The sequence below is a fragment of the Lynx canadensis genome, chromosome C1 (genome assembly GCF_007474595.2).
Source record: "Lynx canadensis isolate LIC74 chromosome C1, mLynCan4.pri.v2, whole genome shotgun sequence".
NCBI classification, from domain to species: Eukaryota; Metazoa; Chordata; class Mammalia; order Carnivora; family Felidae; genus Lynx; species Lynx canadensis.
Window position 1 is genome coordinate 19,468,061 of NC_044310.1, and position 25,405 is coordinate 19,493,465.

Genomic DNA, 25,405 nt, shown 5'->3' on the forward strand with positions numbered 1-25,405 from the left:
CTATGAGGAGGGAAGGGAGACCCAGAGAAGCCCCCAAGGGCCTTGACCGTCTCTGCCTCTTCCTAGAAGACCTTGGCCAAGGGACCGGGAAGTGCTGGCTCAATTGGGTGATGGAGGGGGCTGTTCTTCTAGGTCCTGCCATCTCTGGGCTGGGTTAAGAACTCAGACCCCCTGTCCTAGCTTCTTTGACTGAGAGGCCAGACCTCTAGGCCTTGAGACTGGAGCGGGGGGAAATTAAGAGGAGTGCTGGTGGGCAAGGCGAATGTTGTGTCTCCCACTCACTTCCCTTGCCTGGCCCACTGTGACCCCATCACACTGTCTGCCTCCCTAGAACACTCTCCCTGTACCACCCCCTAGCCTGGCTGACTCCTTCCCATTCTCCACACCTCAGGAAGGAGCATCCCTTCCTCCGAGCGGCCTGCCCTGTGCCCCTAAGTGGTTCAGGTTCCTCCCCGGTGCATCCTTCTACTTCCGTTCTTATCACTCAGTGTATCACCCTACCTGTCAAAATCTGCCACTGGACTGTGAGTTCTCTGAGGGCAGGTACCAAGGGGCTTGGCTCGTGTTTGTGCCCCACAGCTCAGCGCCAGACTGGACTCAGAGCAGGCTCTTGGAACCCATCAATTGAGGGGGGACAGACAGCTTTAAAGACCACACTCACAGTCAGTCTGGGCCCAGGGCTCCCTCTGGTGGCAGAGGGAGGCCTTACACCTGAGCCCTAGAACCTGAGCTGGGAGAAAAGTAGGGCGAGTACAGGGCAAAGAAGGCAGGTGAACAATTCGGCACCCCAGCCCCAAATATCGAGATGCACAAAGATGAGGATACCTGGGAGCATATTAGAAAATAGCTTATGTTACAACAACGACAAAAAAACCTATAAAAACATTTCATCCCAGGGAAAGCCTCCAGGGCTGGGAGGTGGGGGTGGTCAGAGCACATGGACTGTCCAGATCTGGGACGCCCGGTCCTTGGCCACCTCCCACAGCACTGCGTGGTCCCGGTCATAGCCCCGGCCGCCTGTGGGAAGGGGCAAGAGATGGGGAAGATGGTCAGAGATTGCTGAGGACTCCACTGCCCGCAGCCGCCTCAGGTGCCTTCTCCCGCACACGAGCCCCCTTACCCTTCACATCCAGGATCCGGCCTTCGAACATCTCGCTGCAGATGTGGCCCGATTCGCTGATGCTCCACGTCTGGCGGGGCAGGCGGCTCTCAGCCCACAGTACCACCTTGGAGCCCGTGCTGGGGGGCCCAATCACCTGCAGGCTCATGGTAGGGGCCACCTGAGGCCCCAGCAGGTGATCAGGCACTGTTCCTTCCCACAGGGTCTCCTCCAGCCCGACACCCTTGACACACCCAGCTTTGAATCCCGGCTCTCGTGGACTGTCACCCTGGGCCAATCTCTTAATTCTTCTGAGTTTTGTTTTCCTTGGGGATGGGAATCCCTGAGTGCTGGCTGTTGTGAGGGTTTGGTGTGAAAGACCATCAAAGGTCTGGAAAAAAAGTAGCTCATCCAGGAAGACTTTCATGGCTGACTCCCAACGCACAGGATTTAACATCGGACAAGCTCTCACACACTAATTGACTGTGTGACTTTCAGCTTGTTACTTAACTTCTCTGTGCTCTAGTTTCCTCACCTATGAAATGGAGAGTAAGTAAAAGACGAAACCCCTTCGATGGCCTACAAAGGTGCGCACCGCCATAACCTTCCCTCCCGAGAGCCTTTCCACTTGTTGCTGCCTCTGCCTGGAACACTCTTCCTTCGCACATCTACACAGATGGCTCCCTCAAACGCCACCCTCTGGGGGAGAGTCGGCCTTGTCACAGCTACCGGTACTCCCTAGTCTCCTCTAGTTACTTTTTTCTCCTGCGCTTCGCATCACCTAAGGCACAGAGATATTTGACTCATTTAAATTGTCTCTGTCTCTCCCCTCCTACGATGTAGGCTTCGGGAGGGCAGGAGTCATTTCCGTCTCCTCACTGCTGTATTCCCGGCCCCTAGAACAGGGCCTAGCACATAGTAGGTGCTCGGGAGATGTTTGTGGAGTGAATCTATCATCATTATTATTATTGTTTAATGTTTATTTATTCTTTTTTAAATTTTTTTTTTTCAACGTTTATTTATTTTCGGGACAGAGAGAGACAGAGCATGAACGGGGGAGGGGCAGAGAGAGAGGGAGACACAGAATCGGAAACAGGCTCCAGGCTCCGAGCCATCAGCCCAGAGCCCGACGCGGGGCTCGAACTCACGGACCGCGAGATCGTGACCTGGCTGAAGTCGGACGCTTAACCGACTGCGCCACCCAGGCGCCCCTAATGTTTATTTATTCTTGAGAGAGAGAGAGAGAGAGAGAGAGAGCACCAGTGGGGGAGGGGCAGAGAGAGAGGGAGACACAGAATCTGAAGCAGGCTCCAGGCTCTGAGCTGTCGGCACAGAGCCCGATGCGGGGCTCGAACTCACGAGCCGTGAGATCGTGACCTGAGCCAAAGTCGGAGGCTTAACCGACTGAGCCACCCAGGCGCCCCATGAATCTGTCATTACTAATAGGACCCAAGTTCTCCCCAGGATCTCAGAGCTGGCAGGTCCCTTAGAAGGGTCTGGTTCAACGCTCTCGTTTTACAGATGGGGAACCGAGGCCCAGAGAAGAGCCTGAACTGCCCAGGGAAGCGGCGCCTGCATCCTCTACCTGCCCAGGGTCCTGGCATCTGTGTCCTGGCATCTCTCTATCTCTCTGGCCCAAGGGCAGGTCCTGCTTCTGACGGGCAGGCTGGCATTTCCCCTGGAAATGGGCCTTTGAGTGCCTGAGGCTCTGGGGTCCCTGTCCCCGCCCCTCAACTCGTACCTGGTTCTTGAGCAGCCCGTCCTCGTAGTACCAGATGAAGCTGCCTCCCTCTTGGGGCTGGGAGACCACCACACGGCCCGCCTTCATGTCCTCCACATGGTCCGGCATGGCCAGGAATCCCCTCAGTGCAGTATTCCAGAGGCGGAAATAAGCCCGGCGCTGCTGAGCAGGAGAGGTTGAGTGAGGGACCCCTGGGCAGGGATGCTCCCACCTGGGCCCCCGACACCCTCAACTCTGGACCCGCCAGGATCCCAAGCTCCCAAGCCCTCCTCCATGCCCTGAACCCTTCCTGGGCCCTGCTTCTAAGCCACCCTTTCTTTCACACCCACGCACCGGGGGGCACATCCGTGGTGCACACCCACGGCCACACGGCTCCGCGTCCACAAACACCCACAACCATGTGCAGAGGGACGCACTGGCAGCAACACCCAAGGTCCACACGGTTGCACAGAAGTTTGTGGCAGATACAAACACACGGATACACACAGCCGTGCAAACACGCTTCCTAAGTGATGTGCAGGCCCCTCCCCCGGCCTACCAGGAATACAGACACACACACTCACACACACACACACACACACACACACACACACACGTCCATGCTGAAGAAGTACCATGGTGGGGAGGGCATCCAGCTGTCACACATCAGACCAGGCTCTGCCACAAATCGGCCGGCGGCCTTGAATAGTGGTGATGGTAATAACAGAAGAATCATACCTAACGTGTGTGGAATGCCTACCCACTCAAGTACCATCCTGCGGGCTTTATAAACACTGTCTGTCTTTAGTCCTCCAGAAAATTCCATCATATATGTCATCCTCATTTTATTTTATTTTAAAAAATTTAATGTTTTATTTATTCTTGAGAGAGAGAGAGACACAGAGTATGAGCGAGGGAGGGGCAGAGAGAAAGGGAGACACAGAATCCAAAGCAGGCTCCAGGCTCTGAGCTGTCAGCACAGAGCCCGACACGGGGCTTGAACTCACAAGTGGTGAGATCATGACCTGAGCCGAAATCAGACGCTTAACTGACTAAGCCACCCAGGCACCCCCTCATTTTATTTTATTCAACAGATTTTATTTTTTTAGTTTTTTGGTAAGTAATCTCTACACCCAACATGGGGCTCAAACTCACGACCCTGAGATCAAGAGTCATGTGCTCTACCAACTGAGCCAGCCAGGCACCCCTATGTTATCCCTCTTTTAAAGATGAAGAAATTGGGGCGCCTGGGTGGCTCAGTCGGTTAAGCGGCCGACTTCAGCTCAGGTCACGATCTCGCGGTCCGTGGGTTCGAGCCCCGCGTCGGGCTCTGGGCTGATGGCTCAGAGCCTGGAGCCTGCTTCCGATTCTGTGTCTCCCTCTCTCTCTGCCCCTCCCCCGTTCATGCTCTGTCTCTCTCTGTCTCAAAAATAAATAAAACGTTAAAAAAAATTAAAAAAAAAAAAAAAAGAAAAAGATGAAGAAATTGAGGGGCGCCTGGGTGGCTCAGTTGGTTAAGCATCCGACTTCGGCTCAGGTCATGATCTCACAGTTCGTGAGTTGAATCCTCGCATCAGGCTCTGTGCTGACAGCTCAGAGCCTGGAGCCTGCTTCAGATTCTGTGTCTCCCTCTCTCCCTGCCCCTCCCCTGCTTGCACTCTGTCTCTCTCTTTCTCAAAAATAAATAAACATTAAGAAATTCTTTTTTAACATTTAAAGATGAGGACAGTGAGGTCCATGGAGGTACAGTACTTGCCCAAGATTACAGAGCAAATCCTTGTTCCCTTCTGTGGACCTTTATTTCCCCAACTGTAAATGTGAGGGCCGGAGATAACCTCCAAGGTTTCTTCTAGAAATGATGCCCTAAGAGTGTGAATACAAGGGCCACACAAATACCCTCATACTGTCTCAACAGTGTCACAAAAACAGGCACGTGTGGTCATATACACACCTCACACCCAACCGTGTCACCTGCGAAACACAGACACGTGGATACAAATGATATCACGGCCACAGAAATATCCTCAGACAGGCATGTGTGCGCGCCCGCACACACACACACACACACACACATACACACACACACACACACCACGGCCATGCCTCCACCTCAATGCACATGCACATAAATGAGAAACAGGTCCAGACACGTGCTCACAGACAGAGAAACTCAGGAGTGGATAGTGTCTCCCAGAGTGAGGCCTGCCTATTATTTCTGGTTGGTAGGTGAGATGATTTTTCACCCTAAGTGGATGAACTTATTGCTAAAAATTCAACGGTACTGTGTTTATTATCATGTCAATTAAAGAAAAATCATACATACACATCAAACCCATGATTTTATGGTTATCAGCCCTTAGGATAAGGACAAAGTGTAAAAAACAAGTGAGTTGGTTTAGAGAAAAGTGTTAAGTAGATAATGGTTCAAGAGGAATGACGACGTGGCAAAACTGTGACAAAAATACACAAAGGCTGAGTTTGGGAAATATGGGAAACACACAACCCGACACGCTACCCACCTGCTTGATGGGGTAGAGGGAACCCACCCTCTGCGTCCCGCTGTAAGTCAGCCAGTTGGTGATCTCACAGCTGCCCACCAGCCACTGACGTCCCCGGAAGTCACTGTGCTCACACAGCACCCAGCTGGGTCCAGCAGGTGCCAGAGATGCAGAGAGGAAGACAGACAGACACACAGACAGAGGAGGAGGCACAGATGAGAGAACATTCTCCGTCTCCTTTTCTCTCATGCTGAGACTTCTCTGCCTGGTATTAGGGTCCCAAGGGAGGAGAGGGAGGCTGGGAAGTGGCGGTTTGCAGAGCAGAGGAGGGTCCTGGAGAACCTGGGCTGGGGTCCAAGACCCTCCTTAGCCTGAACCTTTCCCTCCCTCCTGGATGGGGGTGGGGAGTGGAGGGGAGGTGGGAAGGGGCAAGAGGCCAGAGACCCAGCCCTCGCTCCCTAGCAGCCCCCGCCCTTATGCCCCCCCAACACACTCACACGCCCCCCCTGATCCGCACGGACAGCACGTGGTTGTTGAAGCCCTCGGCTTGCAGGCTGCGGACCTCCCTGTCCAGCTCGATCTCCTTCCCTTCAAAACACTCCAGTCCATACAGAAAAATGGAGGGCTCTGAAAAGTGCTGGGGCCAGGGGTATGGAGAAGGGGTGAGGCTGAGAGAGCCTGGGCACCAGACTCAGCCCCCAATTCCAGATACTCCGATTCCCAGATCAGTATTTCAGGCCCTCTTCCCTCCTGAGGTCTGCCTCACAGGGTCCTGGGCTCCTGGACACCCCCAGCTGGGTGTCCCCCAGATTCTCAGATGCAGCATGTACCAGACTGGGCCCCCTACTGTCCCCTCAAACCTCCCCCTAGTGCCAGTCCATGGTACTTCTAAGAACAGTAATAATAATAATAATAATAATAATAATAATATGGGTAATTATAGCAGTTCTCACGTATTCCGGGCTTATCACACACCAGATTCTGTGCTAAGTGTTTTACCTGACCTCATTATAACTTCTCAACAACCTTATAAGGTAGGTGCTCTTATTATCCCTGCTTAACAGAGGGGAAACTGAGTCTGGAGGAGATTAAACCACTTGCTCAAATCCCTCGAGCTGGGCTTCAGAATCCGGTCTGTCTGCGTTCAGAGCCCAGCATATAGTTGTAAAGCTTGGACTCAGCAGCTGGGCTGCCTCTGGGAGAACCTGGCTCTGCTTGTTACCAGCTGTGTGACCTGGGGCAAGTCGCATGACCTCTCTGTGCCTCAGTTTCACATGTGGAAAAGGGAGCGGATGGTAGTAACAAACCTCTTCGGGCTTTGGTGAGGACTAAACATCTTAGTGCATGGAAGCCTTTGAAACACTGCCCAGTGCCTGGTAGGGGCTCAGTGGTCAGCTGTCTGCTGTGCTCTAACAGCGGGCCCACCCGGTCCTATAGACTCTGACTCCTTAACATGGCCTGTGTCACTTCCCTCCGTCTCCTCCCTGGTGCAGGACATCATCGTTTATTCTGGCTTACTGTAGCAGCAACCCCACTGCCTTGTCCCACCCTTCTGTCCTCCACCGCACAGCAGAGACGGCTCTCTGTTCCACTCCTTCCTGCACAGAAGCCCCACCTCAGCAGTCTGGCTGCCATCCCCTGCCCACCCCAGAGGCACTAGTCCCTACTGTCCCCATACCACCTCTACATCTGGACACACCACTCTGCATTGTAATCTTTATGTCAGTGTGGTCATGGGTTCCTTGACATCAGGGCTGTGTCTGGTTTGTGTCAGTGTCCCCAAGACCTGTCACAGTGGGTGCTCAATAAATCTCTAGTAAGTGGAACTGACTTTGAAGCCATGGGGTCAGGGGAAGCTGGGGTCGTTCTGAGGAAGACTGGATTCAAGCCCCAGCAGCCGAGCTGACAGTGAGGACAGACTCGGCGCCCACACTCCCCCAGCAGCATCCCCTGCCTCAGCGGTTGCCCGGAACTGGACAAGGGTACTCACCAGGGGTACCTTCTGGAGAGAGCCCAGGACTCCGGAGGCTAGGCAGCCCATGGCCGTGAGAGTGGGAAACTCGCCCTCGGAGAGAATGTGCTGGTCACCTTCAAAGTTCTTCTCATCAAACAGGATCCAGCTAGGGAAGGGGAAGAGTAGGAGGGCATAAGTAGGTATTTGAGCCTGCCCTGTCCTGTGCTTGGCCCGCCCAGACCCTCTGAGATGCAGCAGAGTGGATGCAGACTTGACTGTGACCACCACCCCCCCACCCCTTGTCTATGGGAGGTCAAGGATGAACAGGCCCTGAGCAGCAGAGACTGAGGTCAAGACTTAAGAACTGACTGGATGAAATCCTACTGCCCCTATGGAGGGAAATTTGGCAACATCGAGCAGAACTCTATTCACAATTACTCGCAATCCCATTTCATGGAATCTCAAAACCTCCTTCAAAAACATGAAATGGCACACGCACAAGGCTTTTCATACAGCACTGTCTGCAAGGACAAAGAGTGGAAGCAGCTGAGTGTCCATCAGTGGGGGATAGTTGAATCAACTAAGAGTGTCGAGTATAATAATACAGCAGTAAAAAGGAATGAGGAAGAGCTCTTAAGGGGATGTAAAGTGATCTCCAAACTGTTAGGGAAAAAAGGTGCAGAACAGCGTTTATAGTATGCTTCTCTTAAAAAAAAAAAATTTTGAGATAAAATTCGCATACCATAAAATTCACTCTGTACGATTCAGTGGTCCTCAGTATACTCACCAGGTTGTACTATGCTTCTTTTTGTGTAAGAAAATGAGGGAGAAGGGCAACAAATATATTTGGTTTCTATAGTTAGATGCAAATTTATGTGAGAGTATATTTGCTTATATTTTCATTAGAAAAAACAATAGATGAATTAACTAAACACTAAAAATAAAAATAAAAAGATTACCTATGGGGAAGGGGGGGGGAAGATCGCAGGGATAGAGATAGATCTTATTGACTGACTTGGCTTTGGAACTGTTCTGGACTGAATGTCTCTCCAAAATTCACATGTTGAAGCCCTAACCTCAAAAACGATGGCCTTTGGAAGGTTCACATGAGGTCAGGAGGGTGGCGCCCCATGATGGGAACAGTGTCCCTATAAGAGGAGGAAGTGCTGTCTCCACTAGGTGAGGACACAGGAAGAAGGCTGCTATCTACCAGCCGGGAAGCAAGCCCTCACAGGAGAGCCAAATGAACCTGCACCTTGACTTTGAACTTCCCAGCCTCCAGAACTGTGATAAAACAAATTCCTGTTGTTCAAACACACCCCCCACCCCCAGTCTATGATATTTTGTTAGCAGCCCAAGCTAAGACAGGGATATTGTAAATGCTTTATGTAATGCAAAAACAATTAGGGGTGCCTGGGTGGCTCAGTCGGTTGAACTTCTGACTCTTGGTTTCAGCTCAGGTGATGATCCCAGGGTCATGGGATCGAGCCCCATGTCGGCTCCACACTGAGCATGGAGCCTGCTTAAAATTCTCTCTCTCTCTCTCTCTCTCTCTCTCTCTCTCTCTCTCTCTCCCTGTGCTCCTTTCCCCCACTTGTGCATGCTCTCTCTCTAAAAAAATAAATAAAGTAAAATGAAACGTATTCTTAAAAATTTAAATAAATTAAATAAAACAAATGAACCTAACTGTATATCAGGTTGGTGGCATAACCACACACACAGAAGTATTATTTCAAATGTCTTAAAAATGATATTTTGAACTGTTCATACCAAAAGGGATTTTAGTGAATGTCCCGAGGACAAAAAGAACCACGGATAAGCCTCAAACAGCATTCACTGCTTTATGCTGTTAGTAGTAATTTAGTATTATAGTTTTGAAACACCCATCTTCCATCTAAATACCATTGGAATCAGAGTCCCTTGGTACATAACTGATTCCAAGTTTAGGGGAAAAATGTACAAAGTGATCCTAGAGCATCTTATTGTACCAGAAAAACAAGGAAATCACAAAAAACTATTGGAGTCATCTCAGAAGCAGGCAATTTGAAGGGGCTCCCATTTGCCAAAGATAGAATGATTAGAGCACATAAATGCACTAAGACATTTCAATTGCATATAAATCCATGCATTCGTAACAACACTTAAAAAACAATACTTCATTACTCAGCTCTCGAGGTTGCTAGGGCACCAGTTCAGAAATTATCCTGAAAATTGATCAAGAGAATTGATCCTTGGAAAAGGAGCAAACTGCCTTTTTTGCATAAACTATTTCAGGTAAGCAAATAGTTGAAAAGGAAAGTTCTTTTTTATGGAAGTATTCCAGATAACATCTATAGAAGGAATACCCCAAATCTTAAAACCATCCTTTTGTAACCTCTAAAGAAATAGTGAGTCTAGGCAAATATCATCAGTGGATGCTAAAACCATTAGGTGAGAGATAAATTGCAGATCTTATAATGTAGGCATCTTGATATCATTAAAGGTGGGACAGCCAGACCCGTGCATGAGGTAATGTAGTAAGAAGGACAGGGTACCACTTACATAGATTTCTTGCCCAGAAAACACCCTGAATCTCATCAAGCCTTCAGATCTACCAGTTTACAGGAAATATGGGGCACAAAGGAAAAAAAAGACACCACAAGGAAGCAATGAGCCAAATACAGAAGATGGGAAACTTACAGGGCAAATTTCTGGGTTTCTTTAATTTTTTTTTTTAACGTTTTATTTATTTTTAAGACAGAGAGAGACAGAGCATGAACGGGGGAGGGGCAGAGAGACAGGGGGACACAGAATCGGAAGCAGGCTCCAGGCTCTGAGCCATCAGCCCAGAGCCCGACGCGGGGCTCGAACTCACGGACCGCGAGATAGTGACCTGAGCTGAAGTCGGCCGCTTAACTGACTGAGCCACCCAGGCGCCCCTACTGGGTTTCTTTAAACAAACAAATGGTATAAAACAAAGGGAAGGAAGGGGAACTACTCTAAATTAAAGACCAATTGACCAAAAGCAATGTGTGGACCTTGTTTGGATTCTGAGAAAAACAAACCAATTTCACAAAGGCATTTTTTGAGACAATGGGAGAAATTTGAACATAGACTGGGCACTAGGTAATATTAACAAGTTACTTATTTTAGAAGATGTGATAATAAACTGTGGCTATGCGAGTTGGGAGGGTTTCTTTCTTATTAGAGATATATATTGAAGTATTTACCTGTGAAACTTTATGTTTGGTTGGGGATTTTTTTTTTTTTTTGGTCTATTTATTTGTTTTGACAGAGAGAGAGAGAGAGAGAGGAGAGAGCGCACAAGCAAGGAAAGGGCAGAGAGAGGGAGAGGATCCCAAGCAGGCTCGGAGCTGACAGCCCAGTGCCCAGAGCCTGATGAGGGGCTCGAACACACAAACTGTGAGATCATGACCTGAGCTGAAACCAAGAGTTGGATGGTTAACCAACTGAGCCACCCAGGCGCCCCAAGGGTTGGGGATTTTAAATCCTCCACTAAAAAGAAAAGAAAAGAAAAGAAGAGAAGAGAAGAGAAGAGAAGAGAAGAGAAGAGAAGAGAAGAGAAAAGAAAAAAGAAAAGAAAAGAAAAGAAAAGGCAGAGAGATACATGAAACAAGATTGGGGTTCTTTGGGGGCGCCTGGGTGGCGCAGTCGGTTAAGCGTCCGACTTCAGCCAGGTCACGATCTCGCAGTCCGGGAGTTCGAGCCCCGCATCAGGCTCTGGGCTGATGGCTCAGAGCCTGGAGCCTGTTTCCGATTCTGTGTCTCCCTCTCTCTCTGCCCCTCCCCTGTTCATGCTCTGTCTCTCTCTGTCCCAAAAATAAATAAACGTTGAAAAAAAAAATTAAAAAAAAAAAAAAAATTGGGGTTCTTTGTATTATACCATCAAGTTTTAGGTTTTCCATTAAAACTTTATTTTACTTTGTTTGTGTTAAGATTGAATGCTTCGGGACAAAATAGCTTATCTCAAGGAAGCCCAAGGAAAGAAATCATTTGAAAGACCTTCCTGCAGCCCAGATCTCCAAGCTGAGTTAAGCACTTCTGGGCAGGTGCGCCCCACTTCCCACCTCCCCCACGTCCTCACCTGCCGCCGTGGACACGGCAGGACTGGGGCTGGAAGGAGGCAGGCAGAGAGGTCTGGTCATCTTCAAAGGAGATGTGGTCGCCCAGGAAGTTGGGGCCGGAGAAAAACTGAATCTGGAGGTAGAGACAGAAAGGGATGAGAATGGAGGGCGATGCAGTGGGAGAGAATGGGGAAAAGGAGACAGACCCCCACAGGCTCCTTACCTTTGAGACAAAGTGCAGATTGTGCTCCCCGACCTGCAGGGAGGGCCCAAAGTTTCGAGACTCAAGGAGAGTGCCAGACTCTAGCCTCAGTTTCCCTACCCTTTCCATGGCACTCCCGCTTCTCAGGCAGGCATTAGCTCCGCCCCTTCCCAGAGGCCCCGCCCCACGTGCGCCGAGCCGGCTTCTTCCAGTCCCGCCCCCACCGTGGGGGCACCTCCCAGGCACTACGCCCCTCCCCCATGGCCCCGCCCCACCGCCGGCACGCACCTGCAGGACCGGCTGCAGCGAGGCGAGGGCGCTGTTGCCCGCTCCCCAGTCATCGCAGTTGCGGTACACGCCCTTCTCCAGGATGTACTGCTCCCCGGAGAAGCCCACCTTCTCATAGGCCACCCACCTGCAGGAAGGACGGGGCGCGGGTCAGCAGGGCGAAGCCGGCTTCTCCGCTGGAGCCGCTCCAGACCCGCCTAGCTCCCGGAGCCAGGGTCACTCACACGCCGCTGAGCACGTGGATGGCCTGCGTGTGGGGGCCGTGTCGCGCCAGCTCCACGTCCGGCAATGCCTCGCTCACCTCCACGCCGTGCCCTTCGAAGTCCATGGCCTCAAACAGCACCACGGCCGGGTTCCCGAAGTCCTGGGCCCCAGGGACAGTCAGGTTTCTCCTGCCCACCCACGGAAACCCCAAGGAGTGCCCAGGCCCCGCGGACGCAGCCCACCAGGGGACTTTGGAATGAGGCGATCAGTGAGTGTGGCCCTGGGAAAGGCAGCAGGCCGGAGAGAAGCTAGACCTCAGGGAACACTTCCAGCTGCTCTGGAGAACAGGGAAAGAGAGTACAAACTCTTCGCTCAACAGATTGTACTGGGGGGAGTCCGCCTGTACCCACAGGCAGAGGGATGGCCCAGTTGCTCCTGCTTACCGTCCGGATGACCCTCAGGGAGGTCAGCACCTCGTCATAGCCTCCCCAGTGTGACCAATCAGGATATTCCCCTTCCTCCAGCAGATACTGGTGGCCCCGGAAGCCTGCTTTCTGGTAGCCCACCCAGCTGGGGAAAGGCAGAGGCAGACAGACAGGGTCAGGGAAGGACCTCGGGTGGGTAAGACAGCTGCCCCCACCCCTAGGCAGCCCTGGGCATTCCCCATCTCTGAGGGTAGAGGCCAGAAGGGAGGATGAAGTAGAAGGAAAGGTTCTGAGTCCTCACCAGCCCCCAAGAACTCGCAGGGACCCCACGGAGGCCAGGTGGGGGCTCTGGCTGTCCTCTGGCTGCTGAAGGTTGTAGATGTCTCTGCTTACTTCCCAGCTCTGGCCCTGAAAGCCTGTGGCCTCATAAACCACAACCTGGCGGAAAGGGTGGTGGGAGGGTTGTGGGGAGGCATCTGGACCCAAATACACTCAGCCAGCCCAGATGGCTCTGCCCAGCGTCAGCCCAGAGCTAAGTCCTCCTACTCTCTCACTGAGCTCCATTCCTTAGGTAACTCCTGCCTCTTCTCTGACCTCTGACCTGGTCCTTACACATCAGAAGCCACTTCCCAGTGAGCTCATAGGATTCCACCCTTCCAGACCCAGCTTCTCAGCTTCTGTTTCCCAGCACTCTCCTCTCCTGTCTTCCACTTCAGCCTATGAGAGCCATACAAATACACACAACCCACCCAAAGGCCCTCCTTGACCCTGCAGCCCAGACTCTTACCTTGGGCTCCCCTGGCTTCTCCACATTTGGGCAGCCCTGCAGAGGAGACAGAGCTGAGACACCAGCCCAGAGATAGAGGAAGACAGATGGGGCTGGTGACTCAGGAATTACTTGATCCTGAGACCCCCCTAAAAATGGCCAACCCTGTGACGTCCCTCTCCGCCATCCCTTGGGTTAATTCCCCCTGTCCTCAGCCCCCGTTCCCAGAAGCAGCTCCCAGGCCCTGCTTCTTCCCCCAGGCTCCAGGACAAGGTAACTTGGGACCACCTGCCCCTTACCAATCTCATGGGCTTTAAGGAGCCCACACTGGGGTCTGATGTACCCCAGGCCTCCGAGGTGGGGTATTCTCCAGGCTCCAGGATGTAGGGAGTGCCTTCAAAGAAGGATTTAGGGTACAGCAGCCACCTGGTGGGGGGGGAGGCAGAGAGGCGGCTGTATCCCAGATACCCAGGGACACAGACTGGTGGATGGGGGGAAGGCTTAGAGGGAAGAAATTTTAGGAGAAGAGGCCCCCCAGCAAGGGGATGCTGGGGGATATTTCAGGCCCCCATAATCTTTTTTTTTTTAATTTTTTTAAATGTTTATTTATTTTTGAAAGAGAGAGACAGAGACAGAGTACGGTGGAGGGGAGGGGCAGAGACAGACAGAAACACAGAATCTGAAGCAGGCTCTAGGCTCCAAGCTGTCAGCACAGAGCCCGAAGCAGGGCTCAAACTCATGGACCAAGAGATCATGGCCTGAGCCGAAGTCAGACGCTTAACCAACTGAGCCACCCAGGCACCCCAGGCCCCCATAATCTCTTGCAGTAACCACTCCATCAGTCCCCCTTCCTCTGGCCTGGCACTCTCTAATTTCATGCAGCAGCTGGAGAGTTCTCTCCTGCACACATACCCACTTAGGGACCCCAAGTAGTTCCCCGTTAGCCCACAATACAGCCCAGATGCACAGAGGCCCTTTGATCTGTCTCCCTGCCTTCTTCCTGGGCCTCACATCTCCCCACTTGCTGCCTTCTTGGGCCAGCCTGAACTTTCGAGGCTTAGATCTCTCACCTCTGGGCCTTGGCGGGTGTTGTTCCCTCTGCTAGATATACTCTTCCCCATTCAATTAACAAATATTTAGGGGCATCAACCCTGTGCCGGCCTCTGCTTCAGGCATCAGGGATACAGCAGTGAACAAAATATACAAAAGCCCTTCGTGCCCTGCTCTCACTGCGCTGAGATTCTTCTGGGGCCAATTCACCCCAGCCGAGGTGCTTCCTCCTCCAAGAAGGCTTCTCTGACTTCAGGTGCTCTTCTCTGGTTTGGTGCTTTTCTATGCTCCCCCATCCCAGAACTCTGCCACTGTCTTCTTACTCGACTGTTGCCTCCAGTAGACTAAGCACTTCTTGACGGCAAGAGCTGTGTCCTATCACCTCTATGTCCCCAGCACCCAGCACAATGAATGCCAAATGAAGGGATTCCAGAATAGCCCAGACTCACAGTCCTGCAGAGACAGTGGCAGATGCCACCCTCAGGGGCCTCTCCAGGCCCTGGGGGTCCTCCAAGGCATCCGTCAGCTTCACTTGCTCCCCCTTGAGGCTCTCTTCAGAGTACAAGATGATCTCTGGGATAATGTAGTCCTGCAGAAGGAGAGAGGTGGAAAAGGAAGAGTAAAACAGAACCCCTCAGAGACTACCTCCCCACCAGTATCTGCTTCCCCAAGTCTGTCCAGCCCAGGCCCCAGGGCACTTCTGGGAAACCTCTGTGGCCATCGCCGCAGAAGCCAGGAGGGTGACTGGGGTGTTCTCAGCAAGGTCGGCTACACAAGCCTGAGACCAAAGCCCTTTCTTTGGCGCTGGGCCTTTGGTACCGGTTACCAAAGTTCCAGCAAGAGCCTGCCAATTGCCATGCCCCGGATAGCCTGATTTCCAGCCCGGTTGAGAGACGAACTGGATGGACAGCCACTTCCTGAGGCCTAACTTTGACTCTTCCTCTGTATACAATTCCCGCCCTTGTCCAGACTGGCTTCTACCCACATCTTATCCTAGGCAGCAGCGGATCCTATCTGCATTCTGGGTGTTTCTTCCCCACTAGGATCGTTTTCATTCCCTCACTCCTCATCAAACGCTTAGGAAGCATCTACTGAGGGCAGGGGACGATGCTAAGGCCGTGCCCTACCCCATCCCACTTGGCCCTCCCAACGGGAGTTATGACTCCATTCACAGGCTAGGAAAGTGAGGCTCAGTGAAGTTGAGCGGCCTGCCCGAGGGCACAAAGCCTGTGCGTAGCAGGGCAAAGAACAGAGCAATGTAGTTTTTGTTCTCTGTTGCAACCAGCACCTCCCACGTGCCTGGAACACACTAGGCACCCAATCAATGCTGAACGAATGACATGAAACTAGGTCCACCTGACTTCAAAGCCCTTGTTTTTTTTCTCCTGTACCTCGTTACCTCCTACATGAAGATGAATTTATTGTGAGAAGCTCACAATAAATTGTCCACAAACACTTGGGTGTTTCTGGAGAGGCTTTCAAAACTATTCCCCCTTCGCATAGCTGGGCCACTGCCCTAGTTAAGACTCGTCAGTTCTCGTCCTCTCTTACCAGGAGGATTGCAACAGCTCTGTCTTAGGGTTATTTGTACTTTCATTAAAAAAAAAAAAAAAAAAAATCTGATCGGCCTTGCTTTCAGAGCTATTGCTTTCTCTTCTGTGTCTCCCTGGTGGTCAAGATGGTGTTACCCAGCTTAATTTTGGTAGTTTGTAAATTTGGGTTATAAAAACGGTATTTTTTCCCCCACTTTACGGATATGAAACTAGAATATTGACTATGCCTTTTCATTTTTTTTTAATTTTTTTAACGTTTATTTATTTTTTTAATTTTTTTTTCAACGTTTTTTATTTATTTTGGGGACAGAGAGAGACAGAGCATGAACGGGGGAGGGGCAGAGAGAGGGAGACACAGAATCTGAAACAGGCTCCAGGCTCTGAGCTGTCAGCACAGAGCCCGACGCGGGGCTTGAACTCACTGACCGCGAGATCATGACCTGAGCCGAAGTCGGCCGCTTAACCGACTGAGCCACCCAGGCACCCCTTGACTATGCCTTTTCAAACCACACACCTCTCCCTCAAAATTCAGAGGGGCCCCTCACCTGGAAATCACAGCCCTGCCTCATGTTCCCGGCTCAGGGATTTCTCCTCCCGGCAGCCAGAGAGATGTTTATAAATCCCTAATCTGCTTATATGGCTTTCCTGCTTCAAACCCAACCCTCATACGCTCATGTGCATGAGTCCTGCAGGGCAGAGGGCAGGTCTCCTCCTCCAACCCACTGCCTGGCACGGTGCCTGGCACACAGCAAACTACTAAGCAGCATCGGTGAGCAAATGAATGAACAGACGTCTGTGGCACCCTAAGTCTGCATGTGGGCCTGAAATCCTGGGCCCTGGGTGGTGGGCCAGCACCCACAGACCCTTCCCCCCATTTCTGTTGCTCTAACCGAACCTTCTCCAACGCCAGCTCAGACTCCCCCAGGCTGCTTTCCGAAGCTGGGGCTTGGCCTCTGCCTGCCCCTCCCCAAGCCAGGCTGCGCACCCCAAAACCTCTTTCTTCCCCAGGTGGCTTGGAGGTCAAGAAGCTAGAGGCGACTACCTATAGACAACTCCAGGCACCTGCGGCTGTCCCCTTCCTCAGGAGCTGGGGCCTGGGGAAGGCAGGGCAACATCTGACCCCCGCTCCCAGCCACTCACCCGGACAACCCGCCTCAGGGAGCCAATGCCTTGCTTGCTCCATGCTGGCGACAGGGCTCCTAGTTCCAAATCTCCTTCCGGCAGGACCAGCTTCCGGCCCCGGAACTCTGGTTCTTCGTATAGCACCCAACTGTGGGCACAGAGACCCAGGGTCAGTGATGGGGAGAGGACGTACCCACAAGGCAGGGTGGCTGAAAGGGGTTTCTGCCCGGTTGGCCTGGGCACATCTCACTGCCCCGGCATCCCCCAGGTCCACAAGCAGCCCCCCAGCCCCGCCCTGGCAGTCTGCGCTCACCAGCCTCGAACCACCCTCACGGAGGCCACGCTGGCCCAGCCGGAGGTGTCGGCAACGTCTTGCCAGACCTCCCTGCTGCTGCCTTGGCAGCCAGGCTCTGAGAAGAGGATCATCTGGAGAAGACACAGAGGAAATCCTCAGGCCCTGTCCCTAGGTCCTTGCTTCCGGCTGCCCCCCCACCCCACGTGCCCACCCTACCTTTCCAGGCCTGGTGTTCCGCTTGCCCTGGGTCTTCAATGCTGGGCTCTGGTATGGAGGTGATAAAAAGTCTTACGGAGTTGCCTCCTTACCGCCTCCCCACAACCTGCCATTCCGAGGATCCCACATATTCCCTGTTGGCCTCCACTCCCAAGGAGCTGGCCTGCAGAGGATGTCACCAACCTCCAGGGACCTTGTCACCCCATCCCAGGGGTGGGTGCCTCTTGCTCCCCTTCCCCAGCTTCCAAGAGATCAGGGCCACTAAGCCCTTTGGACTTCACAGTGCAAACCTTCTGCTGTGTGAATAGGGCAACTGAGGCCCAGAAAGATGTGGCTTGTGTAAGGTCACACCGGACTAGACATCAGACCCAATCCTCTGGCTTCTTGAGACTCTGTTCCCAGCACCATGGTCCTCATACCATCCAGACCCTGCCCCAGGCGAGGCCAGGCACCCTCCCTTGCTCACCCAAGGCCTCACTCACCCACTCCTCCAGGGGCCGGGCACGTGCAGGTTTCTCTGGCAGTGGCCTTTCACTGCAGAGCAGAGGCAGCTGTCCTGGCACCTTCCTGAGCCCTGGTGCCACGTGGGGTGGCAGAGCAGACAGTTTTGTGCCCAGTGGTTCCAAGGCGGGGGCCTCCTGGGTGCCAGGCACCCGACCGCCAAAGAGAAGGCTGCCTCCAAGACGGGAAATGGGCCTGCTCCCCGCCTGCCACTCGGGCCCCAGCTCTGGGTGGGGGCCCTTGGCATCTGCTACGTGCTTCTTCATCATCTCCAGAGGAGAACTAGAGGCCTGGGGGGACCTGGCAGGGCGAGAGGCCCAGGAGGAGCTGGGCCTGGAGCTCTCCTGCCTACGCTGGAGCTTCTCATCATCGCTTAAGTAAGGATTCTCTGGTTCTTCCTCCTCTTCTTCCTCCTCCTCCTCTTTCTCTTCTCGTGTGGGCACCTCTTGGGGGCCGGGTCCCAGCACGCATGGTCCAGGCTGGTCCTCCTCGATGGCGGGCAACGTGGCGTACATGGCCAGGTAGGAGGAGCGGGGGGCTCGTGGCAGCCGGTGAGTACGGAGGATCTCCGGGGGCTCCATGCTCCGCAGAGTATCCAGAAAAATCTCCAGGTCAGCAGCCAGGGCCACCTCCTCCTCCTTGGCTGTCTCTGGGAGCATCTTGCCCTCAATGGAGTCAGGGACAAGCTGCGACTCTAGACTGGCCTCTGCCCCCATCAGTACTGGGGCAGGAAGGCCTCCCGGGCTGGGGGACAATTTGCCCACGGAGGAGGGGGCAGGGAGAACAGCAGTGTCCTGGACAATCACTTTCTGGGTGGAAAACGGAGCAGCAGAAGCACCAGGACCCTGGATAGCCTCCTTTTGGGTTGGAGATGAGATGGGGCTCACTGCAGAGCCACCAACAACCTCACCCTGCTGGGGGGATAGGAGAGTGGAAGCAGTCAGGCCTCGAACAGCCTCATCCTTGATGAGAGGAGCAAGGCCGCCTTCTATACTCTGGACAGCCTCTTTTTGGGAGCTAGGGCTGCCTTCTGGGGCCTGGACAACCTTGGCTGGCTTGGGGGATGAGGTGACGGGAGCACTGCGACCCTGCACAACCTCTTTCTGGGCGGGGGGTGGGTCAGCCAGAACACCAGGGCCCTGTGCTCTCTCTTTCTGGGTAAAGGAGAAAATAGTGACATCTTCAGAGTCCTGAACAAACGTATTCCTTGGGGGGGACGAAGCAGAAAGCACTCCTGAGCTGGGGACAGCCTTCCTCCTTGTAGAAGATGGAGCAAGAGGCTGTCCAGGGACTGTAACAACAACCTCGGTCTTCACCGCGGGCGGGATGGTGACAGCAGAGGGATCTGTGAGTCCTTCCCTCTTTACAGAGGGCAGCGCCTGGGGTCCCCTGGGCTTGCCACTGAGCTGGGTCCTGGGGTGAGTAGGCACCACAGGCTGCTCTGGAGGATGGACTGGGCCCAGGGAGGGGGGATGGGCCTGGTGTCTGGGAGAGGAAGGTAATGGTGCATGGTCCTGAGAAGTCTGGAGAGGGAGCTGGGTGGAGCGGGGGGCTCCCTGCACCCTTGGGACCTCAGAGGCTCTGGCCTCTGGGGCTCTGCTCTGGTCTTGGTCTGGGTGAGCTGCAGGGACCTCCAGGTTCTGAGGTGGGTGTACATCCTCTGGGATGCGTGCAGGGGCCAGAGCAGATCTGTCCTTTGGCTCTGCCATCCCCGTGTCAGGCAGCTGCCCCAAGGCTGCCCCCACCATGCTGCCCAGACCCGGGCTCCTTGGCACAACAGCCGTGGGCCTGGGAAGCCGGCTGGCAGGTAGGCTACGCTCGCCAGGCACAAGGCTACTGATCAGCTCCCGGGCTTGACTGCGGCTAGGTGAGCCCTCAGCTTGGGGGCTCACCACCACTGCCCGTGCGACGCGAGCAACATTGCGGCCCCGTGGCAGGGCCTCGCCCGAGAGCACTGGCCCCACAGTCACAGAGCTGTTCACCCGTCGCTCCACATGCCCTCCCACCACCACGGTGGTCTGCACAGTGCGTGTCACTCGCCGTTCCTCGAGGCTCCGGGGGCTCCCGCTGATGAGACTTACACCCGGGTGGGGGCTTGGCTCGCGGGGCCCAGGCAGGGGCACCAAAATCTCAGTCCTGGCCACGGCTCCCCGGCTTGCTGGCTCAGTCCTGGGCTCCTGGGGACTGCCATCGCCCTGGCCTACGGCCTCCTTCAGCCTTCCCACTGGCCTTTTCTCCTTGGGGGCTAGTATGTACTTCTTGGAAAAGATGGGCCCATGGCTCTGGAAGCTCCTGGAGTCAGCCTCATCCCGGGGTCCCTGGCAATTTATCGTTGTTTCTTCCCGTGCTGCAAAACCATTGACTTCCTCTCGGCCGTGGCTGTACTCAAGTGTCTCCTCCGAGGGGGCTTCTATCCGGGCCCCCGACACCAGGGACACCTTGTGAAAACGGTGTCTCATCTCTTCCTGGGCAGGGGGCCGCCGCCACATCAGCGTGGCACTCACCACTGGAGCCTCAGCCTGAGCTGGGGGCCCACCTGCCTCCTCCATGTTGGGCCCCAGCAACCTGTCCTGAGGCGTCCTTGGCTCACTGTAGTCCAGCTGCCTGCAGATGGTGCCAGGAAGAAGAGAGACAGAGTCAGGGGGTGGTGAGAGTGATTCCCGGCAGGACAGAGGCACCACCCCTGCCAAGCCCGAGCTCAGTAACCCCAGGCAAGTCATTTGACTTTTTGGGTCTTTGTTTCTTCATCTGTAAAATGGGCGTGATACTCCCAGCTCTCCCACTATCTCCCCACTTTCAGATGGTCCCCAATGCCAGGGGTTCTTCAAGGGGTGAACTTGAGGCCTGAGCCTAAAGGAGAGAGAAGGGAGACAGCAAAAAAGCATATGGGGCAGACTCACTGGTCTATGGAAGGGGCTGCGACTCTGCCCAAGGAGCCCTGGGTCTAGTCCTCCAAGGAGCCAAAAACTAGAAAACCAGGCAACTGTTCTGACCCTGTTCCTGACCATTATAAGGGAAGGGAAGGAAAGGTGGGCTGTGACCTCAGGCAAAGCTGAGCTTCCCCTGACCCTATTGCTTACTAGCTGTATGATCTTGGGCCGGCCGCTTCTCCCCTTCGAGCTTCAGGGTCCCCAGCCACAAAACTGGAACGGTAAGGACATGTTTCATAGTTATTGTCCGGCTCCAGTAAGAGAAAAAGAATGAAAAGTCACTTAAAAATGAAACCACTGGGGCACCTGGGTGGCTCAGTCAGCTAAGCGTCTGACTTCAGCTCAGGTCACGATCTCGTGGCTCGTGCGTTCGAGCCCTGCATCGGGCTCTGCACTGACAGCGCGGAGCCTGCTTCGGATCCTCTGTCTTCCTCTCTCTCTGCCCCTCCCCAGCTCTCTCTTTCTCTCTCAAAAATAAGTAAACATTAAAAAATAAAAAGGAAACCACTGGCGCGTAGATTTCCCACAGTCGCCTCGGAGAACCGTGACCAAATGTTAGCAGGCGTGCACACGCGTGTACCGGCAAGAGCATGTTGGTGATGGCTGTCCGAGCCTAAGTGCACATCTGAGTGCATCTGTGGGCCTGAACGAAGCCCAGCAGGACACAGCACTTTGGATTTGAATGTATTTTCCCTCAATTTTCTCCTCTGGGATTATTTGTGCAGATGAAGAAACTGAGGGTCAGAGAAGAGGAGCGGCGGGCCCAGGGTGACGGAGATGCTGAGTCGCCAGGCTGCAGTTAGAAATCACGTCTGAGGGGCGTCTGGATGGCTCAGTCGGTTGAGCGGCCGACTTCGGCTCAGGTCATGATCTCGCGGTCCGTGAGTTCGAGCCCCGCGTCAGGCTCTGTGCTGACAGCTCAGAGCCTGGAGCCTGTTTCAGATTCTGTGTCTCCCTCTCTCTGACCCTCCCCCGTTCATGCTCTGTCTAACTCTGTCTCAAAAATAAATAAACGTTAAAAAAAAATTTTTTTTTAAAAGAAATCACGTCTGAGTCCGTGTCCAGACAGCTTCCTCCTGTCCCCTAGGCCAAGGCTCTGAGCATATCCCGCTATTCCTGTGAGCCTCTTCAGTAGACACATATCAAATTCCGATCTTGAGAGCCGGGGCCTGGGTCTTACTTTGTTTTTTTGACACTCCCTCGATCTCTCTGGGTCTCCATTACCTCCTTTACTGGATAGGGGGTCATAATACCAACTGCCTAAGAAGAAGACCTCTGTTCTCTAGAAACTCGCAGGTGAATCTCTCTGGTTTAATAGGAATAGTAATAATAGGGGCACCTGGGTGGCTCAGGTGGTTAAGCATCCGACTTCGGCTCAGGTCATGATCTCACGGTTCGTGGGTTCGAGCCCCGTGTCGGGCTCTGTGGTGACAGCTCAGAGCCTGGAGCCTGCTTCGGATTCTGTCTCCCTCTCTCTCTGCTATCTCCTCCCATCTCCTCTCCTGCTCTGTCTCTCTCCCTCTCTCTCTCTCTCTCTCTCTCTCTCTCTCAAAAATAAATAAACATTAAAAAGAATAGTGATAGTAATAATAACAGCCATGTGTTGAGGGCTTACTCTGGGCCAGGCTTGCTAGCTGCTTTATGTTCATTGTCCTACTGAATCTTCAAAAGAATCTCATGCATTTGATGCCTCAAAGAATAACTTATAAACAAACATTCCCATTTTGCAGAAGAGGACAAAAAAAGGCTCAGGGAGGTTAAGAAACTCACCCAGACTCTGCACTGTCAGCGCAGAACCGGCTTGAGATTCTCCCTCTCTCTCTGCCCCTCCCCTGCTTGCACTCTCTCTGTCTTTCTCAAAAAGAAAAAAGAAAAGAAAAGAAAAGAAACTTGCCCAGAATCACACAGCGGCAGAGGCAAGACTGAATCCCAACTCTATATGCTTAGCCACCAAACCAAACTCCTTAATGTAATTATCTGGTGAACGGAGACCCTGGTTTGGAGGTTTACTTTTTTTGTTGTTTTATTAAATTTTTTAAACATTTATTCATTTTTGAGAGAGAGACAGAGAGATAGCATGAATGGGAAAGGGGCAGAGAGAGAGGGAAACACAGAATCCGAAGCAGGCTCCAGGCCTTGAGCTGTCAGCACAGAGCCCGTGGGCTCAAATTCACAGACCACGAGATCATGACCTGAGCTGAAGAAGTTCGACGCTCAACGCTCAACCGACTGAGCCACCCAGGCGCCCCTGGAGATTTACTTTTAAAGGGAACCACAGTAGTCCTTGAGGGACCACCCGGCCCCCACCCCAACTTCCAAGCTGCACTGACCAAGACAGTCTTATTGTCAGATCTCAAGGACCCAAGAGGTCAGGCCTTTCATCCTTAGCCTCAGGGCCAGCCTGTCTTTAAGGCCACTCCTCCTATCCATGAGGCAGCCCCTGGGGGCCATTATAAGAGAAGCTAAGGCCAGAAATGCACCTATGCCCCCAACTTCCCTCCCCCATTTCTATCTTCTTCCCTCCTGAGAGCCTGGTAGAACCCAGAACTTTGATCCTGCTCTGTGGCCCTCACAGTGACTCAGGTTTTATGAGGAGCAGAGATGAAAGGGGTTGAGGCCCAGGGAAGCCTGCTTGACTCCAGAACCATGGAAGCTATGAGTGGCCCTGGAACAGCCTTGTGAATGGGAAAGGTAGGGGGCTGACATGAATCCCCAATCCTTTCCTCAGACCAGAATTCCTGAGAGCAGGACACAACCAGACGCCTGAGGCCCTAGATCACAGCCCTTGGCTGAGGCCCTGGCCTCCTCCTGTCCTCACTAAGGGGTCCCTTTTCTTCCATCAGAACCCTGTCTGCTTGCTGGGACTCCTGACAAGGAGCTCACCTTTTCGCTGAGCCCCCCACTGAGTCTCCTCTTAATTTCTGAAAAAATAGTAAGTACGATTTCAGTGAGATTCCCTACCCCCGAGGGCACTGATAGTAAGTGGCAGAGCCTGGGTTTTAAGTCATTGATCGATTGATTGATTGATTCATTCATTCATTCATTCATCCAATGCTAACAGTTTTAGGTGATGTGCTAGGCCCTGCTTTGTTGTACCCAGAAGTGGTATCCTAGGAGTCCAGGGAACAAAGAATTCGATTTAAAAACAGGAACTACATTTGGAAGGCCCCATTGGTTTTGGCAAAGCAACTGAAGAAGAGCTTCAAAGGAAGCCACTGGTCATCAGATCAAATACTGTAAATGACCTGCCAGCAAGTAGGATTCCACGCCTTTCTCAAGCCAGCCCAGCCCGTGAGCAACACCCCTGCCAGTCACTCATTCCATAAACATGTGCTCATCGCCTTCTGCCTGCACATTTCTAGGATACAGAGGTCACCATTTGACAGTTGACCTGTCCCATCCCTGGACAGTCATGACTGCTAAAGTGTTCTTCAAACTCTGCTGGAAATCTGCCTGCCCATAGCTGCCCCCTTTCATCCTTGCTCTGAAGACACTCCCCGATGACCCAGGATGCCCTTTCTAGGCTAGCAGAAGTCCTCATTCCCAAAGCCATCTCTTTTTCAGGGGCCCAGACCAACATGGACCTGTTGGCAGGGTGACTGTGACCTCCAAGCGAGGTGTGTGGGGCAGGAAAAGGGAGAGGCTGAGGAGGGGGTGGGGGGAGTGTGGGAAAGAGCCTCGTCTAACCCAACAAGTCCTGGATTCTCCCCACTTACCTGTGAGTCACCCCCAAACTAGGCCAAACCAGTCCACAGGCCCACAGGCCCACAAACACACGCTGCGTCACACAGGCACACACTGACACACAGTCACTAGCACGGACCCACCGAGTCACACAGGCACAAAGACAGACCGGGGCGCTTACACGGACCCACACGGTCAGACACAGAGTCAGAGTTACAGACACTCAGAGACACAGCGGACATGCAGGTCACACACGCACGGAAACACACAGACACAATGACACACGTGCCTGTTCACAAGACACACAGGCCACTCACAGCCGTCCCCCTCCTCCTCCTCGTGAAATTTGCCTGCACTTGAACACGGACACACACATGGATGCACACATATCTTACACATTCCCACTTACAGCCCCAACTGTGTCGCGCCTCCCCCCTGCCCCAATATCTGTCAATCCTGGCCCAGATATGCCTCCCCAGAAAGGGGACCTAGAAGGAGGCTATCCCTGGAGGCCTGCTTCCTGCTTCTGCACCTGAGCCTTAGCCTCTGGTCAGAGTCTGTCATTAGCTACCGAGTCCCCAAATAGCCAGGGAGTGGCAGATAGAGCCCAGGTCCCCTCAGCTGAACCTACTGCTTCTTCCTTCTCCTCTCCGAGGCCTGCCTCCGCTGCCTACCTTCCCTCTCTCTGCAGCCCTTCTCTCCCAGCTGGGGCACTGGAGCAGGTCCCTGAGCAAGCCCGGGTCCACCTCTCCCTCTTCCTTGCCACAGGACGAGGTACCCCAACTCCTGCCCAGGGGCCTGGGCATTCCTGCTGCTGCCAAATCCACCTCCGCG

The 25,405-nt window shown here is 53.4% G+C and overlaps 1 protein-coding gene across 1 annotated transcript; it reads right to left on the minus strand.

Moving 5' to 3' along the window:
• Nucleotides 1-851: 851 nt before the first annotated feature.
• On the minus strand, nt 852-20,784 carry CRYBG2 (crystallin beta-gamma domain containing 2). The gene is made up of 19 exons (XM_030325603.1): nt 17,939-20,784; nt 17,457-17,504; nt 17,259-17,371; nt 16,964-17,093; nt 14,720-14,859; nt 13,520-13,646; nt 13,242-13,277; nt 12,756-12,892; nt 12,473-12,599; nt 12,050-12,189; nt 11,826-11,952; nt 11,559-11,591; nt 11,356-11,468; nt 7,308-7,437; nt 5,815-5,954; nt 5,339-5,462; nt 2,841-2,999; nt 1,121-1,280; nt 852-1,017 (listed from the first exon to the last, which is right to left on the minus strand). The coding sequence occupies exons 1-19, from the start codon at nt 20,675-20,677 to the stop codon at nt 929-931; spliced, it is 4,812 nt and encodes a 1,603-aa protein (XP_030181463.1). The 5' UTR covers nt 20,678-20,784; the 3' UTR covers nt 852-928.
• Nucleotides 20,785-25,405: the final 4,621 nt, after the last annotated feature.

What these genes read in the sequence shown, in the direction of transcription:
- CRYBG2 (XM_030325603.1), bottom strand. Translation starts at nt 20,677, where the DNA reads ATGACTTGCCTGGGGTTACTGAGCTCGGGCTTGGCAGGGGTGGTGCCT. An exon ending in GGAACACCAGGCCTGGAAAG is followed by an intron (nt 17,372 to 17,456) that starts GTAGGGTGGGCA and finishes TGTCTTCTCCAG; the next exon opens with ATGATCCTCTTCTCAGAGCC. An exon ending in CCTTAAAGCCCATGAGATTG is followed by an intron (nt 13,278 to 13,519) that starts GTAAGGGGCAGG and finishes TCTCCTCTGCAG; the next exon opens with GGCTGCCCAAATGTGGAGAA.